General features: G+C 44.5%; 1 protein-coding gene across 4 annotated transcripts in view; it reads left to right on the top strand.

The window, feature by feature from the left end:
- Positions 1-26,486, top strand: part of ADCY10 (adenylate cyclase 10) — a 78,268-nt gene that overhangs the window by 11,479 nt on the left and 40,303 nt on the right. For all 4 annotated transcript variants that reach the window (XM_083506706.1, XM_083506707.1, XM_083506705.1 and 1 more), the window contains exons 7-19: positions 1,295-1,383; positions 3,222-3,413; positions 7,049-7,170; positions 9,366-9,442; positions 12,536-12,725; positions 12,908-12,963; positions 14,124-14,277; positions 15,546-15,738; positions 17,586-17,672; positions 20,491-20,774; positions 21,891-22,027; positions 23,223-23,339; positions 23,694-23,975. In XM_083506706.1, the coding sequence (XP_083362832.1) occupies positions 1,295-1,383; positions 3,222-3,413; positions 7,049-7,170; positions 9,366-9,442; positions 12,536-12,725; positions 12,908-12,963; positions 14,124-14,277; positions 15,546-15,738; positions 17,586-17,672; positions 20,491-20,774; positions 21,891-22,027; positions 23,223-23,339; positions 23,694-23,975 (1,980 nt within the window). The remainder of the gene's footprint in view (positions 1-1,294; positions 1,384-3,221; positions 3,414-7,048; positions 7,171-9,365; positions 9,443-12,535; positions 12,726-12,907; positions 12,964-14,123; positions 14,278-15,545; positions 15,739-17,585; positions 17,673-20,490; positions 20,775-21,890; positions 22,028-23,222; positions 23,340-23,693; positions 23,976-26,486) is intronic.

The raw sequence follows: 26,486 nt of genomic DNA, 5'->3' as shown, positions 1-26,486 counted from the left end.
GGCCGACTCTGGGGTTGCAGCGCTCATCTCGCTTTATTGGCCGAGGGAGCCGCGTACAGCTTCCGAGTCATGTGGCCAGCAGGACTAAGCCGCTTCTGGGGAACCAGAGCAGCACACGGAAACGCCGTTTACCTTCCCGCCAGAGCGGTACCTATTTATCTACTTGCACTTTGACATGCTTTCGAAGTGCTAGGTTGGCAGGAGCAGGGACCGAGCAACGGGAGCTCACCCCGTCACGGGGATTCGAACCACCGACCTTCTGATTGGCAAGTCCTAGGCTCTGTGGTTTAACCCACTGCGCCTGCACTACCAATATCAAAGGCAGCAAATGGCCTTTGTAAAGAGCAGAACTATCAAGAAAGGAGCCAAGCCACAGGTTCAAGTCATACCGCACATCAAATGCCTCATGCAATAAATTGCAAATGTAGAAGATTTCCTAGGAAACATATGCCCAGTTTTGAGATGGGGCACAAAGCCCCATTATTTATACCCTGCCCATCTGGCTGGGTTTCCCCAGCCACTCTGAGCGGCTTCCAACAGAATATTAAAATACAATAATCTCTTACAGATAGGTAGCCGTGTTGGTCTGCCATAGTCAAAATAAAAAAATTCCTTCCAGTAGCACCTTAAAGACCAACTAAGTTAGTTCTTGGTATGAGCTTTCGTGTGCATGCACACTTCAGGTATCTGAAGAAGTGTGCATGCACACGAAAGCTCATACCAAGAACTAACTTAGTTGGTCTTTAAGGTGCTACTGGAAGGAATTTTTTTATTTTTAATAATCTATTAAACATTAAAAGCTTCCCTAAACAGGGCTGCCTTCAGACGTCTTCTAAAAGTCAGGTAGCTGTTTCTCTCTTTGACATCTGGTGGGAGGGCGTTCCACAGGGTGGGTGCCACTACCGAGAAGGCCCTCTGCCTGGTTCCCTGTAACTTGGCTTCTCACAGCAAGGGAACCGCCAGAAGGCCCTCAGCACTGGACCGCAGTGTCCGGGCAGAAGGTGTAATAGTTGCCTAATATAAATACGTCTGATGTCTAGTGACATATACATCATAGTGGCTCGAGGAAATGGCACCAGACCCTCCATCACCCCAAAATTAATTAGCACAGGGATAATCAACTGGCAATTCATGGGGCTGTAACTGGCCCCCATACATTTTGCACAGCCCTGCACAAATACGCAAGTGGGTGCATGGCTGCTGCGCATATCAGGAGAAGCTTCCATCCTGTTCTAAACTTTCCTAATCACGTCTTTCTTTCCTCCGTGAAAATGCTCTCACCTTTCCTCCCTAGAGATTTTGAGAAATGCCTCTGTGTTGCCTCCAAATGACAAACTTGAGAAGTGTTTGAGAAAATACGTGATGAGGAATATCCTAAGAAAGGTACTTCAGTGCTTGACAGTTGCTTTCTTACTATTACGTGGCGTGTTGCAAACAGGCAGCGCTATTGTCATTCTCTGTGTCTTCTTCTTATTATTATTATTATTAAAATTAAGGTAATGTGTGTATTTCTTCCATGTATGAAGCCTCCTGAGTCACAGACCTGAAAGTTACCTTTCTTGAACAAAGGAACTTCAAAAGGAGTCTCCAACATAAAACCGCTAAACTGCACCTCATCAATAAGTCCAGTTAGATAATGTCTATCTAAGTCCAAATAGATAATGTCTATCATCAGCTTATCAATTCTGTGTTGTTTGTGTTACCATCAGCCTGGTTAGTGAATGATCGCTGTGGCAATTTTATATATTGTTCCACCCTGATCTCTGAGCCGTGTGAGATTCCAGGGGTTTTTTTGTGCTTCCCCACGGTTGGGTTTCCTCAGACTGAGGCACACTTTGGTGTCTCCAGAATACATGGTTTATTTACACATATATACAATCTGATCCTTTTAATGAGAGTGAAAGAGGAGAGTGCAAAATATGGTCTGAAGCTCAACATCAAAAAAACGAAGATCATGGCCACTGGTCCCATCACCTCCTGGCAAATAGAAGGGGAAGAAATTGAGACAGTGAGAGATTTTACTTTCTTGGGCTTTATGATCACTGCACATGGTGACAGCAGTCACGAAATAAAAAGATGCCTGCTTCTTGGGAGAAAAGCAATGACAAACCCAGACAGCATCTTAAAAAGCAGAGACATCACCTTGCCAACAAAGGTCCGTATAGTTAAAGCTATGGTTTTCCCAATAGTGATGTATGGAAGTGAGAGCTGGACCAGAAAGAAGGCTGATCGCCAAAGAATTGATGCTTTTGAATTATGGTGCTGGAGGAGACTCTTGAGAGTCCCATGGACAGCAAGAAGATCAAACCGATCCATTCTGAAGGAAATCAGCCCTGAGTGCTCACTGGAAGGACAGATCCTGAAGCTGAGGCTCCAATACTTTGGCCACCTCATGAGAAGAGAAGACTCCCTGGAAAAGACCCTGATGTTGGGAAAGATGGAGGGCACAAGGAGAAGGGGACGGCAGAGGACAAGATGGTTGGACAGTGTTCTCGAAGCTACAAACATGAGTCTGACCAAACTGCGGGAGGCAGTGGAAGACAGGAGTGCCTGGCGTGCTCTGGTCCATGGGGTCATGAAGAGTCGGACACGACTAAACGACTAAACAACAACAACTACCTGAGCCTACGATGGAGGGTTTACAGCATCAGCACCGCAAGAGGGTCTTGCTTATCTCATAGCCACAGCCTTGGATTCCAAAAGAAATCAAGCACGGCTCTGTCACTCAACTGCCCAGCTTCTAACTTCTAGTCTCAACTCTGCTTTTTTGTCTTACTAACAGGCAATTGAGGGTTGGGCCCCCACTCATTTGTCATCCGGCACAGAGCCACTTCCTTTTGGGGGAGGGTGTCTTCTGATATTTTATTTATTTATTTATACTTTTCAAGTTTATACATTTCACTAATTTTACACATTTCACTGATTTTACAGTCATTTTGACATTTCATAACTTGACTTCCTTCCCCCTCTTTCTGCGGTTCCTTAAATTTCTTTTTAATCTCTTCTTTTGCATATCCAAATTAACTGAATTTGCTCATTTATTCATCTTCTTTAAATATATACTTGTAAAACTGCAAAAAAACTTATGGAATATGCAGAAATGGCGAAGCTTACCAGAAGAATAAAAAAATCAAGAATGAGAACATTGGCAGGAATCTTATCCTTGCATTTCCAACATGTCTTACTACTCATCTTGTACGTTCTCCTGTCCTGTTTTTCAGATCGATGACAACCAGCCCCTGGAATATTTATCAGAGCTTCGACCTGTGACGATCGTCTTTGTGAATTTGCAGTTTGACGAAAGCGCCAACACTCACCATGTCTGTAAGGCCATCCAGGATGCCAACACGAAGATTGCGGCGATCATATACCCGCTCAGTGGCAAGATTAACAAGGTCTTCATGTTTGACAAAGTGAGTCTCCTGCAGGCATGGTCCTTATCAGCAAAGCATGGCAACTCTGCGCAGCTTCCATAGATCTGAAAGCTGCGTTTGATAGTATTCCGAGGAAATTACTATGGGATAAACTTGCCTGTTGGGGAATAGATAGAAGGCTATTGTGGCTTATCTCCCAACTTCATGCCGGGTCCGTGGCCAGGGTGAGATTATCCCCTGCTGGAGATCTGACTAACCCAGTGCCAGTAAATAAGGGTGTACGCCAGGGTTGTATTTTAGCGCCTCTTCTTTTTAATTTATTTATCAGTGATATGAGGAACCCATTAGCCGACTCACAAAAATTTATCCACTCCCTTCGTATAGCAGATTACCGCTGTCCTTTACTTCTCTACGCAGATGATGCGGTACTACTCTCTTACTCCAGAGTGGGTTTAAGGAGGGCACTAAAGATTTTTGCGACATATTGCCATTCTAATCATCTGACTATCAACCATTCCAAGTCCAAAGTACTGATATTTTCAAGGAGTCGAAAACTTTATTCATGGAAACTGGAGAGCACGAAAATCGAACAAGTACATAAATTTAAATATTTAGGAATTTATTTTCAATATAATTTAGGGTGGAAAGCGCACGTTGAAAATCTTCAAAACAAGACAAAAGCCCTATCACACTCCCTCCTCCGTTTTTTCTACTCTGAGGGGGCCTTATTCATCCCTGCGGCCTTGAAAGTGTATAGCATCAAAGTGATGGCCACAATGGCCTATGCTGCACCTTTATGGGCTGCCTTTGCAAATCTCTCACCTTTAGAGTCACTTCAAAGCCAATTCTTACGCCGACTTCTAAAATTACCAACATGCGTCCTTATCAGCAAAGCATGGCAAGAGTTGGGGTTGGCACAGATCACTGTAGGATGGAAGGTCCTACAGACATTCTTTATATGATGTACTCATGTCATCAGGGTAGCTGTGGGCACTTTTGAGCTGTGCCCTCAGATAATAATAATAATTATTATTTATTTATTTATTTATTTATTTATTTATTTATACCCCGCCCATCAGGCTGGGTTTCCCTAGCCACTCTGGGCGGCTCCCAATAGAATATTAAAAACACAATAAAACATCAAACATTAACAACTTCTTAAAACAGGGATGCCTTCAGATGTCTTCTAAAAGTCTGATAGTTGTTTATTTCCTTGACATCTGATGGGATGATGTTCCACAGGGCGGGCGCCACTATTGAGAAGGCCATTTGCCTGGTTCCCTGTAACCTCACTTCTCGCAGTGAGGACATAGCTGTCAACTGTTCCCTTTTTTAAAAGGAAAATTCCCTTATTCCGAATAGGATTCCTCGCAAGAAAAGGGAAAAGTTGACAGCTATGGTGAGGGAACCGCCAGGAACCCTTGGCACTGGACCTCAGTGTCTGGGCTGAATGATGGGGTTGGTGACGCTCCTTCAGGTATACTGGGCCGAGGCCGTTTAGGGCTTTAAACACCAACACTTTGAATTGTGCTGGGAAACGTACTGAGCGCCAATGTAGGTCTTTGAGAAATTTTGTTGCAGTCATGTGGTGTGAGTAGCACGTGATGAAAGCTCCCGAGGCGGCAGCCCGGTGGGTGCACCTCTTGCCCCCAACACGGACACAGTAACGTCGCTGGTAGGGGCACAGTTTTCGGCTAAATTATACCCAGACTTATGAGAGATCTCGCAAGCGCACGAGATCGTGTGTAATTTGGGCATGCGGCAATATTGGCAGCACTCCTCTGCCAGTGGCAAAGGCGGCAGAGCAGGAGGAGAAGTGGGGCTTATGGCAACAGATATGGTGGCAGCGGCAGGGGGAAGTGGTACTTCCTGTATCGCCCAAGCAGTGAAACAAGATGTACCAACCCTGCTTCTGGGGTTGGCAGAGGTGTCAGTGGCAATGCCAACCAAACATGCCTCAGATTCCCTCCCTGCTCTCCACATTCTGCAACTGTTAACAGTGCAGTATTATTATTATTATTATTATTATTATTATTATTATTATTATTATTAATTTTATTTTATTTATGATTTTCAGTTGTATACATTTCAATAATTTTACAATCATTTTAACATTTCAAAACTCGATTTCCTTCCCCCCCTTTCTGCGGTTCCTTAAATTTATTTTTAATATCTTCTTAACTTGCTCATTTATTCATCTACTTTAAATATATATTATAAGAGTATGTTTTTAAAGTAGATCAATAAATGAGCAAATTAAGTTAGTTTTATAAAACTGCAGGTTATTACAATAATCCCGCCAATGCTCTTATCTATTTACAGTTTTTTTGTAAACATTCAATAAACCATTATCATTTTTTTAATAAAAAGTTTGCTATCTTGATTTCTTATTTTTTCGGTAAGTTTCGCCATTTCTGCATACTCCATACGTTTTTGCATCTGTTCTTCATTTGCTGGAACTTCTTCTTCTTTCCATTTTTGGGCAAGTCACATGCTTGCCACTGTAGTCATATACGTGAATAAATTTCTATACAGTTTGGGTAGTTCTGTCCCTATAATTCCCAAAAGGAATTAATACAGTGCAGTATTAATAAACACGTTCACTAACCCACCTTTCTTCCAAGAAAAAAAGAATCACCTTTCTTCCTCCCTCTCAGTTTATCCTCCGCAAAAGTCTACAAGGTAGGCTGAGAGGCAGCGATTGGCCAACATCACCCAGTGAGCGCCACGAATGAGCCAGGATTTGAATCATGGCAACATCACCCACAGAGCTGGTCGATGGCCAGTTGGTGTTAAGACATCCTCACTGCAAGCGCTCTCTGTCAGAACTAACCACCAGTGCTGAAAACATAGTGTTCTTCTATTTTATTGTATGGTTTACTTGACATTAGGTTTCCCTACTACAGTGGTGAGACGCAGGTGGCGCTGTGGGTTAAACCACAGAGCCTAGGACTTGCCGATTAGAAGGTCGGCGGTTCGAATCCCTGTGACAGGGTGAGCTCCTGTTGCTTGGTCCCTGCTCCTGCCAACCTAGCAGTTCAAAAGCACGTCAAAGTGCAAGTAGATAAATAGGTACCCCTTCGGCGGGAAGGTAAACGGTGTTTTCCTACGCTGCTCTGGTTCACCAGAAGCGGCTTAGTAATGCTGGCCACATGACCCGGAAGCTGTACGCCGGCTCCCTCGGCCAATAAAGTGAGATGAGCGCCGCAACCCCAGAGTCAGCCATGACTGGACCTAATGGTCAGGGGTCCCTTTACCTTTACCTACCTCGGGTTAAGAACTTAATTTGTTCTGTCGGTCCGTTCTTAACCTGAAACTGTTCTTAACCTGAAGCACCACTTTAGCTAATGTGGCCTCCTGCTGCCGCTGCGCTGCCGCTGCATGATTTCTGTTTGCATCCTGAAGCAAAGTTCTTAACCCGAGGTACTATTTCTGGGTTAGCGGAGTCTGTAACCTGAAGCGTCTGTAACCCGAGCTATCACTGTACTTAGCTTTGTTTCATGTATTATTTTTATGGGACAATTATTTTAGAATTTTATACGGCGGCTTCGGGAGACCATAGCCTGAAAATCTGCACACAGAAACCCTAGATGCCTAAATATCTGCATTTTGCAAATGGCAATAAGCTGCTCTTATAACAACTTCTCCGATGTTCTTGCCCCTGCCCCCATAAGGGTTGCACGTTGCTGTGCATCTTTGGCCTCCCTGGGGATAAACAGTCTGATGAAGGTGCAAATGCTCTGGACAGTGCCAATAAAATCCATGCTTTCTGTTCCACGGCTCTCATGAAAGTAAGGTAAGTGACTGATTGGGCTGGGGATATGTCTTCGGCAGGGTTACGGGTGTCGCTCACACCAGAATCACCACCCCCGGCTTGCCACCCAACGGGACTGTCGACAACTCCACCCTCTTACTCCTTCCTGGCGACGCTTGTGCTGGGATGTGGGTTCAATGCAACAGAGCAAGGTACTGGGAAACTAGGGCCCACCCAGTTTTGTAGAGGTGTCTGGCATGCCCACCTTCTACCATGCCCTAGATTGCAGTGGGCAGTGGTTGGCCGTTGTCTCCCACTCCTCTATCGCAGTACTATTTGCTTCGAGTGGAAAGGGGTGGAAGTGTAGACGTGGGTGAGGAGTAGAGGCCCCAGCCCTTTGCCCAGACATGTTACTCAGTGCTGAAGGGAAAGGACTGTGCTAGGGGAAGGAAAGCAAACCAGAATGGCTGAGCAACCCTGAGGAGTTTCGGCGGTTGGGTGTGGTTGGCTGGTCTCTTTCTGCTCCAAAGGGGAGGAGACTGTCTGTTTTATGTTTTCTAACAGGCATTCCAACGAGGAACACGGCAGCATTGCTGGATCCTGGTGCAAGCTTAGTTGGATATAATAGGAAGCCAGTATAATAAATGAAGGGACACGGGTGGCACTGTGGGTTAAACCACAGAGCCTAGGACTTGCCGATCAGAAGGTTGGCGGTTCAAATCCCTGTGACGGGGTGAGCTCCCGTTGCTCAGTCCCTGCTCCTGCCAACCTAGCAGTTTGAAAGCACGTCAAAGTACAAGTAGATAAATAGGTACCACTCCGGCGGGAAGGTAAAAGGCATTTCCGTGCGCTGCTCTGGTTCGCCAGAAGTGGCTTAGTCATGCTGGCCACATGACACGGAAGCTGTATGCTGGCTCCCTCGGCCAATAAAGCGAGATGAGCGCTGCAACCCCAGAGTCGGCCACGACTGAACCTAATGGTCAGGGGACCCGAGTGTGAATTTCATGCTCTTTATTCAGCTCATAGTAGCAATGAATGAAAGTTTCCCCAAAACGTCTAGCTATATATACATTATTTACACAATGGGCCCCACGTGATTGGCTAATTCTGGGCTACTCCTGTAGGCCGATCAGGTTGCTGATTCACTTCATCCAGGAGCCTGATTGGCTGCTCCTGCAGGTCAATCAGGTTGCTGATTCACTTCCACCTGGAGCTGGATTGAGTGACTCCTGCGGACCAATCAGGCTGCTGCATTCTGGATCCTATTGTTCTAGGATTCAGCTCAGTACATAACAATAAGGCATACAGCCAAAATCGCCAGTTGATCCAGGACTCTTGAAACCGATTTTTGCTAATTCCCCCTTCCCAGTCCAATGATGCTTGTAATTGCTGAACCAGTTCCAAACTGAGTTTCCATTATGGTTTAAGAAAAAGTGGGCCTCAGAGGTCCAGGAAAGGTGTTGGCTATCGGACTCCTTGGCCCGCAGGGTCAACTCTAATCCTGTCCCTAGAATTTGAAAGAAGCTAAAGGCGGGAGTCAACATCACACTGTTACGAATGTTTCATCTATGTAATTGTATTCATTTGCCCAGAAAGCAAGGCAGAGGGTGAGACCTGCTCTGGACAGGTAGATATGGTTTCATTAGGGGAGGTTCTTGGGGTTCCTGGCTTTACGCAGTTTTGCATTTCTGTGTGGACTCCCCAGAATTGAACCCTCACATAAGCTACAAGTTCGCTGTAGGTGCAATATTGCATACCATGGGAATGAAAGCACTCACCAGAGACAAAAAGTTCACACGATGCTACAGAACGGCTGGGGAGCACATCAACACAGGTGGACACAGGTGGGGCTATGGTCTAAACCACTGAGCCTCTTGGGCTTGCCAATCAGAAGGTCAGTGGTTCGAATCCCGCAACGGGGTGACCTCCCGTTGCTCTGTCCCAGCTCCTGCCAACCTAGCAGTTCGAAAGCACACCAGTGCAAGTAGATAAATAGGTATCACTGTGGTGGGAAGGTAAACAGCATTTCCGTGCGCGCTGGTTTCTGTCACGGGGTCCTGTTGCACCAGAAGCAGTTTAGTCCTCTGGCCACATGACCCGGAAAGCTGTCTGCGGACAAACGCTGGCTCCCTCGGCCTGAAAGCGAGATGAGCGCTGCAACCCCATAGTCGCCTTTGACTGGACTTAACCGTTCAAGGGTCTTTTACCTTTACCTTTTCTCTCTCTTGTGCTTTCAGACTTGTCTCCATTGGAGTCACCAGTGGGCCAGTTTTCTGTGGAGTAGTTGGCCATCGTTTGAGACATGAATATACAGGTATCGTGACTGTAGTCTCTTGTACCTTCCCTGTGTTCAAGGCCAGTTTTATGGATGTTGGTGCAGTAAGTGAAAGATTCGCTCCCACCTCAGTGCTTCCCAGCAGTGCTTCCTTGTTCGCCCCCTCGTGTCCTGTGCTTTGGCAAACACCAGCACCGGCTTCCTTCACCTGCAGACTCCTGCTCCTGTTACCGCTGCCTGGAGCCTTTGCCTTGCTGCTCAACCCAACTAGTGTTTCATCAGTGTGGTGTAGTGGTTAAGAGCGGTGGACTTGTAATCTGGTGAACCGGGTTCACTTCCCCACTCTTCCACATGCAGCTGCTGGGTGACCTTGGGCTAGTCACACTTCTCTGAACCCTCTCAGCCTCACTCACCTCACAGAGTGTTTGTTGTGGGGGAGGAAGGGAAAGGAGAATGTTAGCCGCTTTGAGACTCCATAGGGTAGTGATAAAGCGGGATATCAAATCCAAACTCTTCATCATCATCATCTCTTGGTGGGTTGCCTTCTCCAGGTTGCTGCTTCTAAGGATTCTCCCGTACCGCACAACTGGGCAGAAATCTAGCTGCTTACGATGGGGTGAAAATTTGCATGCTGTGAAGGACTTGCTCACAAATTTATTGACAGCTGCAAAAATTATGATAGCTAGGTAGTGGAAGGGGCAAGCAGAATATAAAATGAAAGAATGGTATAAAGAGGTGTGGGATATAGTTATTAATGATAAATTAACATGTGCCATTAAGGTAAAACGGTGATTACGGAGGAGAAATCATTTTGAAGGGTATTTGTAGAACTTGTACTGTTAAAATGGAAAGGGGTTAAACCATCGTAAGAGGTGTTGAAATTTTGGGAGGTTGGATAGTTACAGTGGAATGGTCATGGGGGTGGAGTGCACATTTTATTATTATTTATGTATTATTATTTTTTGTCAAAACAATATAATAAATTAAAAATAATAATAATTAAAAAGCAAAATTTATATACCAAAAAAAGGGGGAGGAATCTTGCTGCTGAAATCCTTTTGGCTTATAGCATTGGCTTTTCCTGTGTCCTCTATTTATTTATTTCCCTGTGTCCTCTATTTATTTATTTTCCCATGTTCTCTATTTATGCAAATGTTTAAGCCTCCAAAGTAGTTTACATTAAAAGAAACATATAGTAGCCACAAAATAGTTCAATAATAAAAAAACCAAATAAAGCGTTAAAATGCACAGCAACATTAAAGAAACAACAAGATGCAGTGCTCATCCACTCTTCTGTTCACCCTGTTGCTTTCTCCTGGGAAAATCCCATGGTTTAGCACTGAATTCAAGCAAATGGCCTTGGTCCTGTATACTGAAGGAGCGTCTCCACCCCCATCATTCAGCCCGGACACTGAGATCCAGCGCTGAGGGCCTTCTGGCGGTTTACTCATTGCGAGAAGTGAGGTTACAGGGAACCAGACAGAGGGCCTACTCGGTAGTGGCGCCCTCCCTGTGGAACACCCTCCCTTCAGATGTGAAGGAAATAAGCAGCTATCCTATCTTTAAAAGACATCTGAAGGCAGCCCTGTTCAGGGAAGTTTTTAATATTTAATGCTGTATTGTTTTTAACACTTGATTGGGAGCTGCCCAGAGTGTCTGGGGAAACTCAGCCAGATGGGCGGGGTATAAATAATAAATTATTATTATTATTATTATTATTATTATTATTATTATTATTATTATTATTATTAACACGAATTGCCATTTGCTCTGATTTAGTGCTAAAGAGCGGTGGGTTTTCTGTGGGGAAGCTGTGCAGCAAGGGTAAAACCACTACAGTGGTACCTCAGGTTACATACGCTTCAGGTTACATACGCTTCAGGTTACAGACTCTGCTAACCCAGAAATAGTGCTTCAGGTTAAGAACTTTGCTTCAGGATGAGAACAGAAATCGTGCTCTGGCGGCGTGGCGGCAGCAGGAGGCCCCATTAGCTAAAGTGGTGCTTCAGGTTAAGAACAGTTTCAGGTTAAGAATGGACCTCCGGAACGAATTAAGTACTTAACCCGAGGTACCACTGTACTGGAAAAGCAGAAAGCCACTTGGCCCCTGTGCTTTCTAAGCAAGGGACACACAGAAGTCTGGGCGAGCCCTGAGACATCCTGAGTAGGCGGCCACAAGGAAAGAGACCTAACAGCCAGACCACGCCTCTAAATCGCCCTGCTGCGGACGCTCCCTCCCAGAAAGAGTCCCCCATCAGGTCTTGTTGAGACCTGGTGCTGTGAATGGAGGGAATTAATCAGGTTTCCATGAGATGGGCCTGCGGGACTTGTCATTTATTTGCCCACTGCCAGCTGTGCCACAGGAAGTTCCATCTTTGGTTGGCCAATCGGTGCCAAAGAAGGATAGAACTTTTTTATGTATGCCACAATAGCAGCAAGAATACTCATTGCAAAGTATTGGAAGACACAAGATCTACCCACCCTGGAAGAATGGCAGATGAAGGTGATGGACTATATGGAACTGGCGGAAATGACTGGCAGAATCCGAGACCAGGGAGAAGAGTCGGTGGAAGAAGATTGGAAGAAATTTAAAGACTATCTACAGAAACACTGTAAAATTAATGAATGTTAGAATGATGTCGGAATGAAGTTAAGGGGTTTTTAGCAGCAATGTTACAAAGGAGTATGTAAAAATGGATTGTTAACAGGTGAGAATCTAAAGTTATAATATATTAAGATAAAGGATTAAGATAAAAACAAAGAGGGAAAGGATTTGCTGAATTAACTAACTGAACTGGAATACAAAAAAGGGAGGTGTAAGGAGGTCAGGGAAACAAGTAAATGAAAGATAAGACATGGAAAGATTGATTTGTTTTTAATTGTTTTTATTTTTCTGTATTTTGTATTTTCTTTTTTCTTTTTCTTATTTTTGTAACCCTTTCTGAAACTTTAATAAATATCATTTTTTAAAAAAAGGAAGTTCCATCTTTTGGTCTGGCAGAAGTGTTGTCCGGTGCAAGGCAGTGCTTGAGGTGGCCCAGATGTAATGCCGCTCCTGTTTCTCTGTGTTAAGAGACCAGCTAGAAGAAAGACAAAGTATGTTTTGTCCTTCTTGTTTCTCCCGTGACACAGTCATCGGCCGGAAAGTGAACCTTGCGGCCCGGATGATGATGTATTATCCTGGGGTAGTGACCTGCGATGCTGTCACTTGCGTCAAATCCAAGTTGCCATCCTATTTCTTTGAAGAGCTCCCGTTAATTGAGATGAAAGGTGTTCTGAACCCTGGGACAGTCTATAAATTCCTTGGAGTCACGGAGAAAACGTAAGTATTACCTTCGTGTACAGCCGGGCAATAAAAGGGTGGGTTTTTTTTTGTCATGATGGGTTACTAAAACCCTGGCGTGGGACACTTTTGAATGAAGAATGGGCTCAGGGAACGAAAGCAGCTCCCAGTTTGAGTTGAAGAACTTACGAGGTTTCCTTTTCTTGTCCTTAATCCTTTAGAATGATTTACAAAGCATATCTGAGCCGAGAGAGATGCGAATATTACCCTTTGCTGGGTAGGTGACATATTCTTCATTCAGCGACATTGATGATGATCATTTATTGGAGCAAGAGAGAGAAAAGGCTATGGATCTGTGATATTCAAATGGTTACGTATTATAATCAGCTCTGTTATTGATGTTCAGGTGCAATTGCTGTTGCCTTTGTAGCCCAAACAGCACCACCCATGCAGAAAGAGGTACCAATAAGGGGGGGCAAGGTTTGCAGACATAACCCCCACCCTGCCTCCTCCCCAAAAGGAATCTTAAGAGGGGAACTTTCAAAAGCTGCAATGCCCTAGGGCAGTGATGGCCAAACTTGGCCCTCCAGCTGTTTTGGGACTACAACTCCCATCATCCCTAGCTAACAGGACCAGTGGTCAGGGATGATGGGAATTGTAGTCCCAAAACAGCTAGAAGGCCAAGTTTGGCCATCACTGCCCTAGAAGATCAAATGATATCATTAAGTACCAAGAATACAATCCAGCCAGATTTCAGAGAGGGAGCCATGCTAACCCGTAGAAACAAAACAAAACAAAATCAGACCAGACCAGTGACATCTTAATCAAGTGAGAGTTAAAAGATTTTGAAACCCCACTAGGCTTAACTCTCCCACTGAGAGCAATGGGGCTGCTGCATGCTTAAGCCTAGACTTGATTATGTCTTTCATGTAAAAAGGCTTATTTTTAAAATCTGGCAGCATTTATTTATATACATTATGTTCGCATCTTACGCGGGGCTTTCGTTCTGGGGATAGCATGTAGAAATAGTGCGTCGTCAGCAAAAACCAGGAAATGGTCCATAAAGAACACACTTCATAATATCCTGCCACATCCTCAGAATATTTTTCTCTGCCTCTTTGTTCTCCATCCTCCCACCTCCTTTCTCGACTCCTGGGTCCTTCCCAACACAAGCTTCTTAAAGCGTAGACTTGCAGCTAACAGCACGTAAGAAGTGGGTTATGGGTTAAACAAACAAACAAACAAAAAACAAATAAGCACTCAAAAACTCAGATGTAGGATAACACTGAAATGTTAGCACCGGTGGAAGTTTTCTGCATTCAGAACGCAAATTTAAATTTTGAATTCAAAATATGAACAATTTCATGAATATTTGTTTGAGTCGTGCGAGGCTTCCTCTTTTGAAGATGTCCCACTGGCTTTATTTGCTTCCCCTAGGCCGCAAGAAGGAGACGGACCTCTTTGAAAACTTGCTGAGTGATTTTAAAGCTGACAGAAAAAGCCGCATTATCATCTACGAAGGCCTCATGGGATATGGAAAAAGCCAGCTGTTGGCTGAGATTGCCTTCTTAGGACAAGACACAGGCCACAGGTTAATGCTTTTAACCGTACTTTGCTGTGTATTCCAAACTCTCTTGACTCGGGGCTGGGCAGCAAAGAGTCTTTAACTCCAGAAACACTTCCCTGTCCCCCATGTAAGCAGGCTCTATTGGTAAAACCAATTTGGTGTTTCGCAACTTTCTGACTAGTTGCAGGACCTTAGCCAGACCTAGCAGAGTAAACGCAGAATCCACGGAAGCAATTGGCAACTTGGCTTCAGACAGGATAGACGAAGCAGGAACCAGGAACTTGTAGTTAGGTGTTTATTATATACAGTGGTGCCCCACAAGGCGAATGCCTCGCAAGACGAAAAACTCGCTAGACGAAAGGGTTTTTCGGTTTTGCGTTGCTTCGCTAGACGAATTTCCCTATGGGCTTGCTTCACAAGATGAAAACGTCTTGCACTTTTTAAAAAAATCCGCTTGAAGAGGCGCAGTTGCGACGGACCGTGCTTCGCAAGATGAAAAGCATCGCAAGACGAAAAGACTCGCGGAACGAATTCTTTTCGTCTTGCGAGGCACCACTGTACAGTGGACTATTTACAGGAACAGAACACGGATCTTTTGCTAGCTCTCTCTGACACGATTCACAACTCCTACACTGACACACAGAACTCTGAACCTCTGAACTAACACATTCCAGTTAGTAGGCCATAAATTAATTGAGAGCCAGTGTGATGTAGTGGTTAAGAGCGGTGGACTCGTAATCTGGTGAACTGGGTTCGCGTCTCCGCTCCTCCACATGCAGCTGCTGGGTGACCTTGGGCCAGTCACACTTCTTTGAAGTCTCTCAGCCCCACTCAGCTCACAGAGTGTTTGTGGTGGGGGAGGAAGGGAAAAGAGAATGTTAGCCACTTTGAGACTCCTTCGGGTAGTGATAAAGCGGGATATCAAATCCAAACTCTTCTAATTATCACTCCCTTGAAAGAGCTTGACCAATCAGGGAGCTGTCTCCATGCCTCTGTTATCACCAGGCAGACTTACTCCTTCAGATTGCCTTCTGGCTGCCTGCCAAACCTTAATTGACTCTGTGTGAGTAGCTGCCCGTACACAGTTTCCCAACAAGATCCGTTCCAGAAGCCCTTCCCAGCTGTTTCTTTCTGGTGGGCAACAGCCACCTGTGCCCTTGTACGTTCGGGCAGAGGAGGCTAACCACTCAGTTCAAGGGTCTGATCTTCCCCCACCCAGCAGCAAATGTTTCTCCATCGGTCGTGGAAGAGGCAGTGAAACCTTTTCACCAATAGTTCTTGCCATCATGCAGGGTGGTGGCGATGGAGCTCACAAAGATCAATGTATGGCAGAACTTCTTTGTCATCCGGACCCTCATGGCTATGTTTCTGGGGATTGATACTTGCAAGACCTACGATGCAAGACAGTATATCCTTGTGACCAGAATCCGAGGAGTAGTTAAGGAAGAGTATTTCTGCCTTCTCAACAATCTCTATCATGTTAAGGTAAAGATGCAAGCAGGCAAGACCTTTATCTCTTCTGAATTCATTTTCCTGGTGCTTGGTGATTTGTTTGTGAAATATACTCGGAGTCCTGTAGTGATTTCATGCTCTTTGCTTGTAAAACAGTGATTGAATTGCCCCCCAAACCTCAGGCTTTTATACACATTATTTACACAATGAGTCCCGTCTGATTGGCTGATTCTGCTTCCCTCCTGGAGCCTGATTGGTCTTTTCCTGCAGGCCAATCAGCTGTTGCATTCTAGGATCCTACCAGCCTAATAGGCTGATTAACTTCTTCCTGGAGCCTGATTGGTCTTCTCCTGCAAGCCAATCAGTTGTTGCATTCTACGATCCTACTAGCCTATTGTTCTAGGATCCAAGGTTCGTTCATAACAGTTTGTTTGTTTGCTTGTTTGTTTTACGTATTCCGATAGCACAAACTAATATAAAATACATTGACATAGTATTTAAAAAAAGCTGCAACCATGTTGGTTTGCAGAAGATTCTCTGTTCTTCTCAGGAAACTCTGGAAATTATATCTCATTGAGGGGAATGGGAGATGTCTCCTAACATCTCTCTTAAGAACCGTTAAACTACATTTTACAGGATACTCTGGGGGAAGCCATGACTGATTAAAATTGTATGGTGTTGTTTTAAATGGAGAGGGCAGGTGGCACCTCAGGCAGTTTCTGGGGTGGCAAACCAGTAGCACTAATACACTACAGAAGGCAATGAAGAAGTGAAAAAACACTCCTATTGTGGCGGCTAAATGAATTTGACACTCCCACCAATGTTTTCTTCCTTGTTGCTGACTGTAGTTACGCAAAATAAAAGAGCCCTGAATAGTCCAGCTCCCAGTATTTCAGGCAACTCAGCTAAAGCATCCAGGACAGATGCCCATTGAAACAGCGATCCTAGGCCATTTACCTTCCCGCCACAGCGGTACCTATTTATCTACTTGCACTGGCGTGCTTTTGAACTGGTAGGTTGGCAGGAGCTGGGACAGAGCAACAGGAGCTCACCCTGTTGCATGGATTTGAACCGCCGACCTTCCGAGCAGCAAGAGGTTCAGCAGTTTAGACCACAGCGCTGCCAGCATCCCAAAAATGGTAAATGGTGTTTCTGTGTGCTCTGGTTTCCATCACGGTGTTCCTTTGCGCCAGAAGCAGTTTAGTCATGCTGGCCACATGGCCCGGAAAGCTGTCTGTGGACAAACGCTGGCTCCCTCGGCCTGAAAGTGAGATGAGCGCCGCAACCCCATAGTCACCTTTGATTGGACTTAACCTTCTAGGGGTCTTTTACCTTCACCTATAATGTATATAGAGGGATGCGGGTGGCGCTGTGGGTTAAACCACAGAGCCTAGGGCTTGCCGATCAGAAGGTCGGCGGTTCGAATGCCCGTGACGGGGGGAGCTCCTGTTGCTCGGTCCCAGCTCCTGCCAAACTAGCAGTTTAAAAGCACATCAAAGTGCAAGTAGATAAATAGGTACCACTCCGGCGGGAAGGTAAACGGCGTTTCCGTGCACTGCTCTAGTTCGCCAGAAGCGGCTTAGTCATGCTGGCCACATGACCCAGAAGCGAGATGAGCGCCGTAACCCCGGAGTCATCCACGACTGGACCTAACGGTCAGGGGTGCCTTTACCTTTATAATGCATATACAACACATATAAAATAATTTTTTCCTTATCAGTCTGGCTGAGTCGCAAGTTCACAGGGTGAGAAACCAATACCTTATGGTTTCAAATGAATTTGAGTTTGCTTCTTACCATATGCACTTCTGACAAGGAATGTAGAGCATTCTGTCGCTAACAAAACCACGTGTGATTTCTCTGTTTGGTTTCTCTGGTCAGTTCCCCACATCAGAAGAGGTTTCCAAAATGAGTAATGAAGCAAAGAATGAAAAGCTGGAGAACATTCTCGTCAATATTCTAAAGAATGTAAGTGATACTTTTCAGGCACGGTGGGCAGCAGTTATTATGTTCTTGGCAGCTCCCAATAAACTGGCTTGGTGATATACAACTAGGTCCTACTTAGAGTAGGCTCAATGAAATCAATGGACCTAAGTATGTCCATTGATTTCATTGGGTCTGCTCCAAGTATGGCTAACACCCATTGCAGGGTTTCCCAAACTTGGGTCTCTAGCTGTTTTTGGACTACAATTCCCATCATCCCTGACCACTGGTCCTGCTAGCTAGGGATGATGGGAGTTGTAGTCCCAAAACACCTGGCGACCCAAGTTCAGGAGAGACTGAGGTCCCAACCAAAGAAGAGGGGCAACTTAAGTTGACAGACTATGCACAACTTGCAGACTTAACATATAGAATAAGAGAACAAGAAGAACATACACTTAGAGAAGATTGGAAAACGTTTATTGAATATATGGGAAATAACTGTGTACAGCAGAAAATGCTGGCAGCATTAAGATAAATTCAACAGTGTGAACAAGTTTTGATGGCTGTAATAATGGAATACTGAATGGTTTAGTTTTTGTAAAATATGCAGGGATTCTATGATATGTGAAATGAACCATGGAAAGAGAAGAAGGGAAGTCACTGATATCTTAAGGATGTAAAACGAGTACGGTATTTGAAATTGTAAAATAGAAAATTTAATAAAAATTATATATAAAATTATATATAAAAAGGAAAGACTGACCCACTGATGTCTATCACATTTACTACCCCACAACAACGTCAGAACCATCTGCATTCAGTTGATGCTGTAATCTTTCTGGTTTGAAGTTGATTTTGTAGAACCAGACCATGGTATATGGGAATCTATCTCTAGGCAAACCCATAGATCCTAACCACTGAAACATGGCTGATCAACTGGGTCCCTATGATATGGATCCATTTCTCAATACAATCTTTATCTCACCCCTGACAGCCACACATTTTTTTAAAAAAAGAATATTTATTGAATTTTATAACAAATAAAAATACAAATCTCAGTCATATTATATACAAAATAAAAAAATTCCTTCCAGTAGCACCTTAAAGACCAACTAAGTTAGTTCTTGGTATGAGCTTTCGTGTGCATGCACACTTCTTCAGATAGTGTGCATGCACACGAAAGCTCATACCAAGAACTAACTTAGTTGGTCTTTAAGGTGCTACTGGAAGGAATTTTTTTATTTTGACTATGGCAGACCAACACGGCTACCTATCTAATATTATATACATTTATTCTCCCTCCCTTCCACCTGTACTTCCCTCAACTCCCCCTCTTTTGTCTGATTTTATTTATTGTCTCCTGCATTTTTTATATAAAATTAACTTCCCTTATCATTTCTCTAAATTACAGTGGTACCTCGGGTTAAGAACTTAATTCGTTCTGGAGGTCTGTTCTTAACCTGAAACTGTTCTTAACCTGAAGCACCACTTTAAGCTAATGGGGCCTCCTGCTGCCGCTGTGCCGCCGTTGCACGATTTCTGTTCTCATCCTGAAGCAAAGTTCTTAACCTGAGGTAATATTTCTGGGTTAGTGGAGTCTGTAAGATGAAGTGCATGTAACCTGAAGCATATGTAACACGAGGTACCACTGTATATGTTGTGCAATTAAGATTCTAGCCGCTGTTGTGGCATACATAAACAGTGTCCATTTTTCTTTTGGCAGCTCTTGATTTGAAATACCCAACAAGAAGGCTTCAGGATGTTTAACAAAATTCATTTTAAACATTTTTTTCCAATTCATTATATTTCATTTCCCAATGTTTTTAATACATTTACACTCCCACCACATATGATAAAAAGTTCCTTCCTTTTCCTTACATCTCCAACATCTATTATTTTCTTTCCTAAACATCTTAGCCATTTTCACTGGTGTAATATACCATCTATACATCATTTTCATGTAATTCTCTCTTAACAGCCACACACATTTTAATCATGGTGTGGAAACTGCTTTGGTCATGGTTTCAGCCGTAAGGAGGGGGGAAAGTTTTTTTTTAGTTTTACAATGACTAGTACAGTATTAGGAAAAATAGTAGTAAGTACAGGAAAGAGAGGGGACCATCAGGTTGCAGGGTGGTTTTGAAAATATTGCAGTTGCTTTTTAAAAAACCACCAGCAGCATCATGCAGACTGGATTAAGGAAATTCAGTTTTCTGCCTCTAGGTACATTCTTTGGAAGAGTGGGCTATAAATTTGATAAGTAATAAAATAAGAACAGCAACAAAAATATATATGTAGTGACTAAATCAAAGGCTAAACAGTGAGTTTATTTATTAGAACTCTTCTATAATGCGGGTGGCGCTGTGGGTTAAACCACAGAGCCTAGGACTTGACGATCAGAAGGTCGGCGGTTCGAATCCCCACAACGGGGTGAGCTTCCATTGTTCAGTCCCTGAACCTGCCAACCTAGCAGTTCGAAAGCACATCAAAGTGCAAGTAAATAAATAGGTACCGCTCTGGCGGGAAGGTAAACAGCATTTCCGTGCACTGCTCTGGTTTGCCAGAAGCGGCTTAGTCATGCTGGCCACATGACCCGGAAGCTGTACGCCGGCTCCCTCGGCCAGTAAAGCGAGATGAGTGCCGCAACCCCAGAGTCAGCCATGACTAGAGCTAATGGTCAGGGGTCCCTTTACCTTTATAATGCCTTCCAAGCAATGTAAAGAAAAAATGAAACAATTTAAAATGCGTACCAGACACGAACCATCTAAGATAAAAGCTCCTGGTAATGCAGGGAAGAGTTAAAAAGTACAGCTCCCTGCAGGAGTTATCACTTCATTTTTTGTGGGGTTTGTTGTCATTTTAGGCAGTGTTGAAAGAAGTTCTCATTTTTGTCATTGATGAAGCTCAGTTCATGGACCCGGCCTCGTGGGACTTCCTGGAGAACTTGCTAAGCGATATCGGCATCTTTGTGGTCATGTCGTTGTCTCCATCACCCCGCAAGGGGAGACTGCCTTGCGCTGCCGCAGCGCGGCTCATGAGCAGCGAAGACACCACCTACGTTCAGCTAAGGGAGTTGACCCCTTCAGTCATCGTTCAGAAGGCCTGCCAAGATCTTGGGGTGGTCAGCATCGCCAGGGAGCTTGAGACGTAAGTGGGAAGTGCTTGTCCAGTGGATCTTTTAAAATTTTCTCTTGAACCATTTTGTTGTTGTTGTTTAGTCATTTAGTCGTGTCCGACTCTTCGTGACCCCATGGACCAGAAGAGCCAGGCACTCCTGTCTTCCACTGCCTCCCGCAGTTTGGTCAAACTCATGCTGGTAGCCTCGAGAACACTGTCCAACCATCTCATCCTTCTCCTTGTGCCCTCAATCTTTCCCAACATCAGGGTCTTTTCCAGGGAGTCTTCTCTTCTCATGAGGTGGCCAAAGTATTGGAGTCTCAGCTTCACGATCTGTCCTTCCAGTGAGCACTCAGGGCTGATTTCCTTAAGAATGGATAGGTTTGACCTTCTTGCAGTCCATGGGACTCTCAAGAGTCTCCTCCAGCACCATAATTCAAAAGCATAAATTCTTTGGCGATCAGCCTTCTTTATGGTCCAGCTCTCACTTCCATACATCACTACAGTGGTACCTCGGGTTAAGAACTTAATTCGTTCCGGAGGTCCGTTCTTAACCTAAAACTGTTCTTAACCTGAAGCACCACTTTAGCTAATGGGGCCTCCTGCTGCCGCCACGCCGCTAAAGCACGATTTCTGTTCTCATCCTGAAACAAAGTTCTTAACCTGAAGCACTATTTCTGGGTTAGCGGAGTCTGTAACCTGAAGCATATGTAACCTGAGACTAAGAGTACATATTGATATAGGTATGTATTAGATAATATGTAAAGAAATATACAATACTGTAATAAAGTACATTCATTTGTAAAAAAGGAATATACAACAGGAAAGACAGGAAGTCTAGTGTGTTGGTATGTATATGATTTTTTTTGGGGGGGATTGTTATTGTTTTTTCTCTTTGTTCTTTCTTTTTTGTTTCATTTTCTTTCTAGGTATATAAAATTTGTATATAATTTTTGTATACATGTTGGAAATTATATTATAGTAAGTCCTGTAATGTAATGTGACAACATTTACTGATTTAATATAAGAAAGTTAATAAATAAATAAAATGCAAATTAAAATAATAATAATTAAAGTGTCCCCGGATTCATTCAAAAAAATCTGGTAACCTTATCCTAGAACTCACTTGTGACTCTCTGTCCCCAGGTTCTTAATACAAAGAAGCCATGGGAACCCATTGTACTGCGAGGAACTCCTGCGGAATCTCCACTTAAACAACGTCCTTCAGTTCCACATGCTAGAGGAAGACGAAGAGAGAGAAGACGAATGGGACAACCTTTTCAGTAAGCGGCCACTTATTAACTGGCGTGGATTTCTGTGCCAATTCTCCTGTAGAACGGCTAGTTCTCCCATTTTGGCAGCATCCTAACATCTCCTTTAGGAAAGGCTCAATGACACACAGCTGGCCTGCAACGGCAGCAGGAGCCGGCCGTGCAACAAGACGCAGACCAGCAGATTTTGCAGGGAAATCCAAGAGGAGTCACTGCTTAACGGGGAGCAGGGGAGTCACAAGGGGTACCCGCAGGAACACCAGGTCCTCAGAATGCTCAATCTGAGGTTTTTTCGGGGTTCCACGACACTCTCGCAGTCACCCCAATCTTCAAAGCGCTGGGGTTCTTTCAACCGAAAGAACTTCCATCCGCCATTAATCGCGCAGCCAACCGGAAGTCCCGTCTAACTTCCCATTTTAGGGAAGTTTTTAACATTTGATGTTATATCGTGTTTTTAATATTCTGTTGGGAGCCGCCCAGAGTGGCTGGGGAAACCCAGCCGGATGGGCGGCTATAAATAATAAAATTATTATTATTGTTATTGTTATTATTTTATTACACTGCTTAGTCATGACTAAGCTTTTATATCCATTCTTCCTTTGCTTCTTTCTTTCTGGGAGAGTAACATTCTTGATGCTGTAGTCTCATACATGAATAAGTTTCTATACAGTTTAGGTACTGTCGTTCTGTCCCTATAATTCCCAATAGAAAAGCTTCTGGGTTTTTTTACAAACGTTATTTTAAACATCCTTTTCAATTCATTATATATCATTTCCTGGTAAGCTTTAACCTTACTACAAGACCACCCCATATGATAAAAGAACCTTCTTTCTCTTTATATTTCCAACACTTATTTGATTGAGATTTATACATTTTTGACAATTTACTTGGTGTTAGATACCATCGGTATATCATTTTCATATCATTTTCTCTCTGATTATAATATGCTGTAAATTTTATATCCCTATTCCACAATTGTTCCCACGTTTCCATGTCTATATTATGACCAATATCTATTGCCCAATGTTTCATTGAGGATTTTACTGGCTCATCCTTTGTCCCCCATTCCAATAATATTTTACACATTTTAGACAGCACTTTTACATTACATTCCAACAGGTCTCTCTCCAGTTGTGATATTTGTTCCCCAAATCCTTGAAAACACGGTATTTAAACCCTGTTATCTCGTTGTTCTTTCTCCGTGCAGCTATTACTGCTCTCAAGACTCAAACCTCCAGGACCTCCAGTGAGTCGGATTCATACATTTGCACCATCACACAGAACGTGAAGATGCACAACATAATGCTCCCTCCGACATTAAAAGGTGAGGCATTGGGCCTGTCTCTGTGAAATCCTTCCTCCTGAAGTATGTACAGCATGGGACGTTTGGCTTTTTATTAAAGTTATATTTTAAAACCTTTTTCAGTTTGTTATATATTGTGTCCCAGAAGGCTTTCACTTTAGAACAGGTCCACCACATATGGAGGAAATTCCCTGAGAGGGGTTTTTAGCCAGCTGAGTATCTTTGTACAAATTATAGAAGTCAAGGATTTTAGACAGAATATCCAGCTTTCCTCTCTGATAAAGCTGACATTTGATTGTGCTATTCATCCTTCGGCGGCATTTTTAATGTTGGCCTGTTTTCTCACTTCATGACTTAATTTCCCCCCCCGTCTAGGGATTGCTCTGGCTGAGTTGGACAACATGAACCCTTCTGAGCAGATGGTGGTGAAATGTGCAGCTATTATTGGTGTGACCTTCTCTACAGAGTTGCTGTTTCACATCCTCCCTGAATGGACCAAGATGAAGATGAACCAGACCTTGGCAGCCTTGGTGGAATCTCACATCTTCAAGTGTTTTGGGGAAAGGAAAGAAATGAACACCAACCAAATTCAGGATGAACTTTCTAATGAGCTTTGCTTCTCCCCCAAAGCTGTGAAATCAATGGGACAAGAGTCCGGTAAGTACATTCCTAGGAAACTGATGCTTTCCAGAATATTCCAAGTTGGTTACTCAAAAGGAAAAGGGTGATTTCACAAGATCTTGGGTGTTTCTATATGTGCATTTCATGTCGAACTGGTAATGTATATGTACTGTATTTTTTGCTCCATAGGACGCACTTTCCCCCTCCAAAAATTAAGGGGAAATGTGTGTGCATCCTATGGAGCGAATGCAGGCTCCTTGGCTTCAGCGATAGCAACGCGAAGCCTCCGAAGCGCAGAGGGAGCGCTCCCTCCGTGCTCCGGAGGCTTCGCGTTGCTTTCGCTGAAGCCTGGAGAACGAGAGAGGTCGGTCTCCAGGCTTCAGGGATAGACTCTCCTGGCTTCAGCAAAAGGAACCTGAAGCCTCTGGAGCGCAGCGGGAACTCGCACTGCACTCTGAAGGCTTCAGGTTCTCCTGGCTTCAGCAGAGAGGGAGAGCTACGCGGTGCCCCTTCAGCCAAGCGGGAGGAGAATGGAAGGGGCTCCGTTTCTACTGCCGCTTCACTGAAGGTGCGCTGAGCAGAGAGGGGGAGGAATTTTTTTTCTTGTTCTCCCCCTCTAAAACAAGATGCGTCCTATGGTCGGGTGCATCCTATAGAGCAAAAAATACGGTATTTAAGGAGTCCTAAGCTCTGTATGTATTAGTGGCTTAAAACACAGCGAGGCTACTTTCCCTTGCTGTGTTTCAGGATGCATTTTCCTGTTGCAGAACACACCAGAGAGGGAGCAGAAATGAGAGCAGGGATGTCTCCGCAATACCCGATTCTCTGAGCCTGAAACACATACTCACATGGACAATTCCTATTCTGTGGACCTGCCGTATGCTTATTTGATTTAGATTTATACCTTATTATTTTTTTGCCAATTTACTCGGTGTTAGATACCAGCTTTTAATTATCTTAATCAATCATGAGTTTAGCTGGTCCTACTGCTTAAGACGCGGGTGGCGCTGTGGGTAAAACCTCAGCGCCTAGGACTTGTTGATCGCATGGTTGGCGGTTCGAATCCCCGCGGTGGGGTGCGCTCCTGTTGTTCGGTCCCAGCGCCTGCCAACCTAGCAGTTCGAAAGCACCTCCGGGTGCAAGTAGATAAATAGGGACCGCTTACCAGCGGGAAGGTAAACGGCGTTCTGTGTGCTGTGCTGGCTCACCAGATACAGCTTTGTCATGCTGGCCACGTGACCCGGAAGTGTCTGCGGACAGCGCTGGCTCCCGGCCTATAGAGTGAGATGAGCGCACAACCCTAGAGTCTGGCAAGACTGGCCCGTACGGGCAGGGGTACCTTTACCTTTACCTTACTGCTTAAGAAGAGACATGGGTGATGCTGTGGTCTAAAAACCACAGAGCCTAGGGCTTGCCGATCAGAAGGTCGGCGGTTCGAATCCCTGTGACAAGTTGAGCTCCCATTGCTCGGTCACAGCTCCTGCCAATCTAGCTGTTTGAAAGCATGTCAAAGTGCAAGTAGATACCGTATTTTTTGCTCTATAGGACGCACCGGACCATAGGATGCACTGTACTATAGGAGGGAGAGAACAGGGGAAAAAATTCTCCCCCTCTCTGCTCAGCGCCCCTTCAGCGAAGCGACAGGAGAAACGGAGCCCCTTCCATTTCTCCTCCCGCTTCGCTGAAGGGGCGCTGCGCAGCCCCTTCAGTTCCACTGCACTCCAAAGGCTTCAGGCGGCTATCCCTGAAGCCTAGAGAGCGAGAGGGGTCAGTGCGCACCGACTCCTCTCACTCTCCAGGCTTCAGCGAAAGCAACGCAAAGCCTCCGGAGTGCGGAGGGAGCGCTCTCTCTGCGCTTCAGAGGCTTCGTGTTGCTATTGCTGAAGCCAAGGAGCCTGTATTCGCTCCATAGGACGCACACACATTTCCCCTTAATTTTTGGAGGGGAAAAAGTGCGTCCTATAGAGCGAAAAATACGGTAAATAGGTACCACTCCGGTGGGAAGGTAAATGGCGTTTTTGTGCGCTGCTCTGGTTCTCCAGAAGCGGCTTAGTCATGCTGGCCACATGACCCGGAAGCTGTACGCAGGCTCCCTTGGCCAGTAATGTGAGATGAGCGCCGCAACCCCAGAGTCTGTGACTGGACCTAACAGTCAGGGGTCCCTTTACCTTTTACTGTTTAAGAACCATTGAAATTCTAGCCGCTGTAGTTTTGTGTGGGAGGGATTCTGTGCTTTGATAAGAGCTGAGAGCACATGGAACCTTACGAAAGGACAATACAAGTGGACTCTCCATGCTCTTACCACGGGCAAAAAGACTGATACTGATGAATGGGGAAAATAAAAGTGCGACTCCCTTCTACGATTGGATTGAAGACTTAAACCAACTCGCAACATATGAACAACTTGCATATAAATGCAGACTTGTCATGGACAAATTCAATGATATTTGGAACCCATTCTTACAAATACTGTAATAGGTTAAGATCTGGTAAAGTACAATAATAACTTTGTAAAATATACAGTTTTGGGGTTTTTTTCAACCCTCG

The sequence above is a fragment of the Podarcis liolepis genome (genome assembly GCF_965112155.1).
Source record: "Podarcis liolepis genome assembly, chromosome: 6".
NCBI lineage: Eukaryota > Metazoa > Chordata > Lepidosauria > Squamata > Lacertidae > Podarcis > Podarcis liolepis.
The sequence above is the reverse complement of the archived record's forward strand: the minus strand, read 5'-3'. Positions and strand labels throughout refer to the sequence as shown.